Raw genomic sequence first — 7,497 nt, 5'->3', positions numbered from 1 at the left:
TGGCTGCTTATCACATTAATGAGGCCGATTGATCTTCAAATCACGCGCCCTGTGTGAACCCAAGTTTTCCGATCTGAGTCCTTTATTCTTAAGACTCTCAGTCGCTGTCACGTTTTATCTTAGGCCTGCTCGTTTACGATCTCTCTTACTTTCCGGAGAGCAAGCGCTAGCCGAGTGACTCTGGAGATCCTGGCGCTGAATCCTAAATGGCCTCAGATGCCGGTGGGGAGATCAGGTCGTGATGTCCCCCGTCCAGGCCGGCCTTGCTCACACAGTGCTAGCTGAGGATGATGAAGGACCAGGGCGAGCCGGGCACCCCGAGCCTTCCTCCGGGGACAAGCGCTGCGGGGGAGACAGGGAGGCCCCACGACGGGCAGGGGCGGGGGCGCTGCTGGTGAAGAGAGCGCGGGCCGTTTACGAGGCGGGACAGTGTCTGTCCCTCGAGGGTGGGTAGGGTTTTCAGAGGGCGACTGGAGAGTCAGGTGACGAGGGCACCATCGTGGGCCGAGGGGATGGTCACTGTCTGACCTCAGAGAAGGCCTCCCGCAAACGTAGATGGGAGCGCGGCCCCGAGGCAGCCAGCGTGGGCGTGACGGGGCGTGACGGGGCGTGACGGGGCGTGACGGGGGCGGCGAGGGACCCAGCCGCTGGGACCTGACCCCCAGGAACAACGGCACGTCTGCACCCCGTAATCCTTTGCCTTTCATCCAGATCGTCCAGATAGATCACCCTAATTGAAACCCTTTCAGATTTATGGGCAAATTCTCGTATGTTAAGGAATGTCATAGGGTCTGTGGGAAGGAAGTTGGGGGCAGATGGGGCCCCTCTGTGCACAGGCTGCATCATGCTCTGGAAACGACAGCTCGTCTTATTTCCAGACACGTTCATTCAGAAAGCTGAAGCTTCGACAGCCCCGGAGCTGGGTGTAAGGTCCCAGGCGAGGAGCGGGAGAAAGGTGCCCGGGGCGTTTGAGCAGACACATGAGTGGGGGTTCCTGGGGGTCCTGCGGTCCGCGGGCCTGGGTCTGCATCACCTCTGGGGACCTCCCGGCTTAGAGCCGGGTGCCCCTCATCTCTGAGCAGCCATGTGCTGCTGCCACCTCGTGCAGGGGAGTCCTAGGACCTGCGCGGGCAGGCTCCTCCAGGGCGGCCGGTCACGGCCAGTCTCTGCTTCTCAAGAAGGCGCTGCAGACCCCCCACACCCCCCGCTGTGGCCGCCGCCTCCGTCGTGTTCACAGCGTATAGGCCACGTGGGATTCCCGGGCCCATCTGGGAATCACGTGAACGGAGCAGGTGAGACAGGTGAAGTGTGTGACCCCACCAGCCAGCCACGCTGCCGTCCTTCTGCCGACGGCGAGAGGCTTTGCCGGCGGGTGAGTCCGCGTCCACACGGACACTCCTCCTCGGCCCGGCCCGAGACAGCGGCTGGGAGGGAAATGGGGTTCCGATCGCACGTCCCAGCAGCGGCGCCTGTGAGGGCCCTGCGTCGTGCACCGGTAACTGTGTCGTCCGTGACCGTTAGAAATGTGTCAGCGAAGTGTGAAACATTCATGCGTCCGGTTCCCCAGCCCGTCTGCCGTCCCCCTCTCATTTGCATCCGTCACCGCACGGCTGCTCTGCGTCAGGCTGGGGAGATGACTCTCGGCCCCTGCCGGCCCGGTGGCCCGCGGGCCCCGGGGCCACCGAGGCCCCGAGGGCAGAGACCGCGTGGGCTTCCGGTTTGCACACTCGGCGTGGAAGACCCGCTTCGGAAAGCGCTTACCGTGCTTTCTGCCGTGTTTTGACACAGCGACTCCAGTGGTTTAATTCAATCTGCGCTTCACATCCCCGAATAAAACCAGCCGGTTATAAACTTTCTACGCCCCGATCTGAGATCGCTGGGGAGCTCACCGCACCACAGCTGGCCACTGGGGACTTTCTCCCTTTTTATTGTCTGTTCATAGAAAATACCCCGGCATCTGCCTACTTGTGGTTTTATGACTGGGGAAGGGAACGTGTTTAACCATTTTGTTAGTTTTTTGTTTTTTTTTTTTAATTTTAAAAAGTCATTTATCATGAAGAAAAATCACATGTCTTGAGAACTTTGATAAACCAAGTTTTGCATGATTACACCTTAAGGCTGAAACACATTTCGTTTCATCATTTCCCAGAAGGGGCACTGAATTCACCCATTTCCTGTTTTTAATCTCAGAAGGTTCTGTATTTCCTCCATTATCTACTGTCCCAGCAGTAGGACCCGGGAAGCGAGTGACAGCGACCGGTCCCACCCCTGCCCGAGACGTGTGCACTTTGCACGCAGTCGCCACCTGAGCCACAACATGTCCGCACAGGAACGCAGACCAGGAGCGCGTCGTTGTGCCCGGCGCTTGGCCCGCAGGTCGGCGGGCCCCGTGGCGTCTCGGCTGATCCCGGTGTGACGCTCACGTTCACAGTGTGTGTCTACAGTTCATGGGCACAGCCCGCCTCCGCCACCAGCCACCTCGCCGTGTGGCATTCGTGGGCAGGGGGCGCTTCCTCGTGATGACACTGTCTGAACTGCCGCTCGAGCCTGTCCCGTTTCGCTTCTGGGATCTTTTTAACCCTGCTGGGGAAGGAATCTTTCTAGAACCTACCAGGCCCCGCGTGTCCTTTCTAGAATCGCTTGAAAATACTTTCCCCTCTACTCCTAACTCAAGTTTACTGTTGTAAACACCAAGCTCGGCGTGGTGGGAAGACCCCGTGAGGGTCTTGCACACGCTTTGCACACCGCGAAGGGCTCCGCAGGAGGCTCCGCTCATTCACCCTCTCAGCAAACATTCCTCACTTCATAGTGATTCAGATTGCAAGTGCGTAGCCAGAAAGGACACGTGCGTCTGTGCGACCACGTGGTCCCTGATCTGACTTCCCTTCAGAAAAAGGCGCAGTGTGGACAGCTGCTCGCCGCCCTGAATGACCCGGCTCGGGATTCTCTTGTCCGCTGGGGCAGTGTTTCCAGCATCTCCCTCTCCCCTTTCTCATTTGCAACTTCAGATCCCCTGGGTCCAGAAAGAACCGCTGACTCGTTTTCACGCCTGGGTCCGCAGTGAGGGCCCAGGGACTCACCCATGAGTAAGCGCGTGGGTTCTGGGTCAAAGTCTTTTTACTTCTCTTTTACTTGGTGGCCTCAGAGGCCAATTTTACTTTCTCTCTCGTCCTTGACCCGTTGCCACCCGTGGCTGCAGATGGGTGTTTAACTTCTGAGCGTGAGTAATGTCAAGGGCGTGAGATCAGCATGGTCCTCTTGATCGTCCCCAGGCTGGGCCGGGCGTCCGGCTGTGCCCAGGCACCCGTCTGCCGGCCTTCCCTCTCCTCTTGGCCTCTGAACTTGAGTTTTGGCGGTGCTTGTGCTGAGCCTCGCGAAGAGAATGGAATGAAAAGTCAGCCTCCGCCTTTCGTCCCAACTCCCGCTGTGAGGTGAGGGGCCCTCCGAAGTCACCAAATGCAGTGACTGACCATGGAGGCCAGTCCTCCAGTGGGGACACGGAGGCCAGAAGTGAGACCAGGTCTCTCTCGTTAGCGAATCTCTAAGTCTACTTAGCAAGTTACTGAAACTTCTCTTCATTAAAAAGCGCCCACAGCCCTTCCCTGTGTTTCTCCCGGAGCTTCTGCTACGGGGTGGGAGACCCATCCCACGTCCCACGGCCAGGATGCGGGGACCGACTTAAAACTCCATGACAAAGGCCCCGGGGAAAGCCAACCCCCCAGGCCCCCCAAGAGCATCTGCCTCGGATGGCGCTGGTTGTGGATTCTGTCAGTGTTTATCTGTCACCGAGGACTAAAAAGGCCAGGTGCTCCCCGACGAAGCCCCCTCACCGGGGAGGGGACAGTGGTTCTCCGGCCGGGCCGCCCGCCACGGCCCCGGACAGAAGCGCTGTGAGCAGGGAGTTGGTTCCATTTCAGAGGTGACCCTAGGCAGGAGAGGAAAAGGGGAAAGAACAGGGGTGCAGGTCACCTCTGAGTGTCGGCGCGTTCACGGGGCCCCAGACCGCACGGGGTGCTGGAGGGGACGTGAGTGGCACCCCGTACCGGCCAAGGGCCACCCCACAGAGGGCGAGCGCGGCCCTTCCTGCAGCCTCAGGCAGATGCCCGGGGCGGGACAGACAGCACAGGGCCAGGCCGACGAGGGGCCCTCCAGGTCGCCCCCGCCGGGGGTGGGGTGCCAGGCCAGCTGAGGGGACGCGGGCACAGCAATCGGGCACTGCGGCGCCTGAGGCGGGGCCTTTGCCAGCATGTCGTTAGTTTAGTTTAGGGTTTTTTTTGTTTTTTGTTTTTTTTAAGACAGAAAAAAAAAAAGAACAGAACAAGTTTCAAAGATAAGAAACCAACTTGCCAAAACCAAAGGGAGAAAAAGAACTCAGAGGTTTGGAGTCACAGGCCCTTTGTCGCTCGGCCTGGCATTTCCGTTCTTTTCCTGGTATTGGGAAGGACTTTAAAAGTAGAGTCGACACCCTCAGTTACAGGCCTGTGGCCGCAGGGCAGGATGTGGCAGTCCGTGACACCGAGGTGGCACTGCAGGTGCTCATGAAAGCTCGTCGAATCGACAGCCTGACGTGTGCCCGTGCGGGGAGGGCTGAGTGTCTCGGTTCTGCGGGCTCAGGTCACGTCACACACACTTCAGCGTCCAACACGCCGTGTTGGGGCGGGAGCAGCGTGGGGCCTGGAGTCACGCAGAGCTGTCGCCCAGGAGGCCTGGGGGGTGGTCGCCGGGCTGGGGGAGGGCGGGCCTGGGTCCTGGGCGAAGGGCCTCGCGCCCCGCTCCCCAGCAGCCCCTGGCCGCCCTCCTGCAGCCTCAGGAAGTGGTGGAGCCGCTGAGATCTCGCCTTGTCCTCGGACAGAAACGCGAGGGCGCCGAAGTTGAAACAAACTCTTCAGGGGCCTGTGTCATCAGTGGGCAGTGGCAAAGGACTGGAGCTGTGAGGAGTGCCCGGGGCACCGACCGACCGCCACGCGGGGGACTGGACAGCAGGACGGGGCGGCGGGGCACGCAGGATGGTCCTCACCTGGCCCCCAGCCCACCCTCAGCTCCCTCCCTGCTCAGCAGGCAGTTTTAGATTCGTGGCGAACTCGAACGTGTTAGCTCGCAAAGAATAAATTGAAAGAAAGAATTCTGAGAAGGGCCCACTCAAATGTAAAAGTTTCGAGAGGTCATCAGACATTTTCTCTGAGAACGAGAATAGCTCCTAGGCGGCCAGCGTTTCTCTCGGTAAACAGGGAAGAGGAGAAACTCTTCATTCATTTCAAAACCTGTCTCCGGAGGGAGCTGCCTGGCTGAGCTGGGAGGCCTCGGGAGGCAGGCCGGCCACAAGGGCCCCTCGGCCCGCTGCCCGCCTGCGAAAGCACGAGATGAGGAACTTGTCGAAGCACCTCCAGACGCTCCGGTGGGAATCCCGGCGCCGGAGTGCCTCCGGCCATCTCCACAAATGGGACACGGCGGCCGGGGACTTGCGCCCCGGACAGCAGGCCCCGCCCGCTCTGCCCGTCCTCGCTTTGTGAATGATACGCGCTCGGAGGGGGTCGGCCTGGACGTGCACGTGTGTGTTCTTGTCCAGTCGTCCACTTTCTTGTCCCAGCCCTGAAGTTAAATTTTTGATTATGATGCAAGCTAATTTTACCACCAGGTTTTTACTCTGGTTCTTTAAACATGGGAGAAAAATAACAGAATGACCTCCTAGAATTGTCAGAAAGTTTCGGATCTAGTACCGTTTAGGGCAGACACGGGGACACTACGTGCCCTCGGCAGCGGGATTGTGAAGCAGACTTGTCACTTGCCCTTCGTGGCAAAGAACCAGGTGATCGTGTCCTTTTAGGAGTCTGGCTGAGATGCAAGACAGGCTGTGCGGGTGTGTCATGTGTCACTGTGAGTGTGTCCGTGTGGGTGTCCGTGTGGGTGTGTCAGTGTGTGTCAGTATGAATATGAGTGTGTCAGTGTGTATCTGTGTGTGTATGTCCATGTGTGTTTGTGAGTGTGTCGGTGGGTTTCTGTGTGTCTCGATGTGTCAGTGTGACTGTGTCTGTGTAAGTCAGTGTGTATCAGTGTGACTGTGTGTGTCAGTATAAATGTGTCAGTGTATTAGGTGTGAGTGTTGGTGTGTAGTGTGAGTGTATCAGTGCGTGTGAGTGTGAGTGTGTCTGGGTGTTTCAGTATGAATATGTCAGTGTGATTGTGTCTGGGTCTGTCACTGTGAGTGTGAGTGTGAATGTGTCAGTGTGTGTCAGTGACTGCGTGTCAGTTTGAGTGTGAGTGAGTCAGTGTGAGTGTGAGTGTGTCAATGTGTGTGTCTGAGTCAGTGTGAGTGTGAGTGTCAGTTTGTATGTCTGAGTCAGTGTGAGTGTGTCAGTGAGTGTGTCAGTGACGGCGTGTGTCAGTGTCAGTGTGTATCTGCATCAGTTTGAGTGTGTCAGTGTGCGCCTGAGTCATTGTGAGTGTGTGTCAGTGAGTGTGTCTGAGTCAGTGTGAGTGTGAGTGTGTCAGTGTGTGTCAGTGACTGCGTGCCTCAGTGTGAGTGTGAGTATCTGAGTCATTGTGAGTGTGTGTGTCTGCGTGTCAGTGACTGCGTGCATCAGTGTCAGTGTGTGTGTGTCAGTGTGTGTCTGAGTCATTGCAAGTGTGAGTGTGTCTGTGTGTCAGTGACTGCGTGAGTCAGTGTGAGTGTGAGTGTGTCAGTGTGTGTCTGAGTCAGTGTGAGTGTGAGTGTGTGTGTCAGTGACTGCGTGCATCAGTGTGTGAGTGTCTGAGTGTGAGTGTGTCAGTGTGTGTGTCTGAGTCAGTGTGAGTGTGAGTGTGTCAGTGTGTGTCTGAGTCAGTGTGAGTGTGAGTGTGAGTGTGTCAGTGTGTGTGTCTGAGTCATTGTGAGTGTGAGTGTGTCCGTGAGTGTGTCTGAGTCAGTGTGAGTGTGAGTGTGTCAGTGTGTGTGTGAGTCAGTGTGAGTGTGAGTGTGTCAGTGTGTGTGTCTGAGTCAGTGTGAGTGTGAGTGTGTGTGTCAGTGACTGCGTGCATCAGTGTGTGAGTGAGTGTGAGTGTGAGTGTGTCAGTGTGTGTGTCTGAGTCACTGTGAGTGTGAGTGTGTCTGGCCGGCAGTGCTCCCGGGCGCCGCGCTTCAGCGGGCAGGTGTCTGGCGGGCGCCACCCCCCCGCACCCCGCATTTCACTGCTCACCCTCTTCCTCTTCTGGTGCTTTTACAACACGGCCAGGAGGATGTGGAAACCCAGTTACAATATGACAGAGGCTGCGGTGTCACAATCGGCTCTCGGGCCTGCCTGCTGGAGGCATCTGGACGCGCGGGAGGGGGCGGGAGCTGAGGGCTACAGACGGACGGCAACAGGGTGATGGGGTGACGGGGTGACAGGGTGACCAGGTGACGGGGTGATGGGGTGACAGTGTGATGGGGTGACGGGGTGACAGGTTGACCGGGTGACGGGGTGGCAGGTTGACCGGGTGACGGGGTGATGGGGTGACAGTGTGACGGGGTGACGGGGTGAC

The 7,497-nt window shown here is 58.0% G+C and overlaps 1 protein-coding gene across 1 annotated transcript in view; it reads left to right on the top strand.

The window, feature by feature from the left end:
* Positions 1-241: 241 nt before the first annotated feature.
* Positions 242-7,497, top strand: part of IKZF1 (IKAROS family zinc finger 1) — a 53,192-nt gene continuing 45,936 nt past the window's right edge. The window contains exon 1 of the mRNA XM_023521608.1: positions 242-446. Coding sequence (XP_023377376.1) covers positions 242-446 — 205 coding nt within the window. The remainder of the gene's footprint in view (positions 447-7,497) is intronic.

This window comes from Pteropus vampyrus, unplaced genomic scaffold (genome assembly GCF_000151845.1).
Source record: "Pteropus vampyrus isolate Shadow unplaced genomic scaffold, Pvam_2.0 Scaffold308, whole genome shotgun sequence".
Taxonomy (NCBI): Eukaryota; Metazoa; Chordata; class Mammalia; order Chiroptera; family Pteropodidae; genus Pteropus; species Pteropus vampyrus.
Note: the sequence above shows the minus strand (reverse complement) of the source record. Positions and strands in the feature narration are given on the sequence as shown.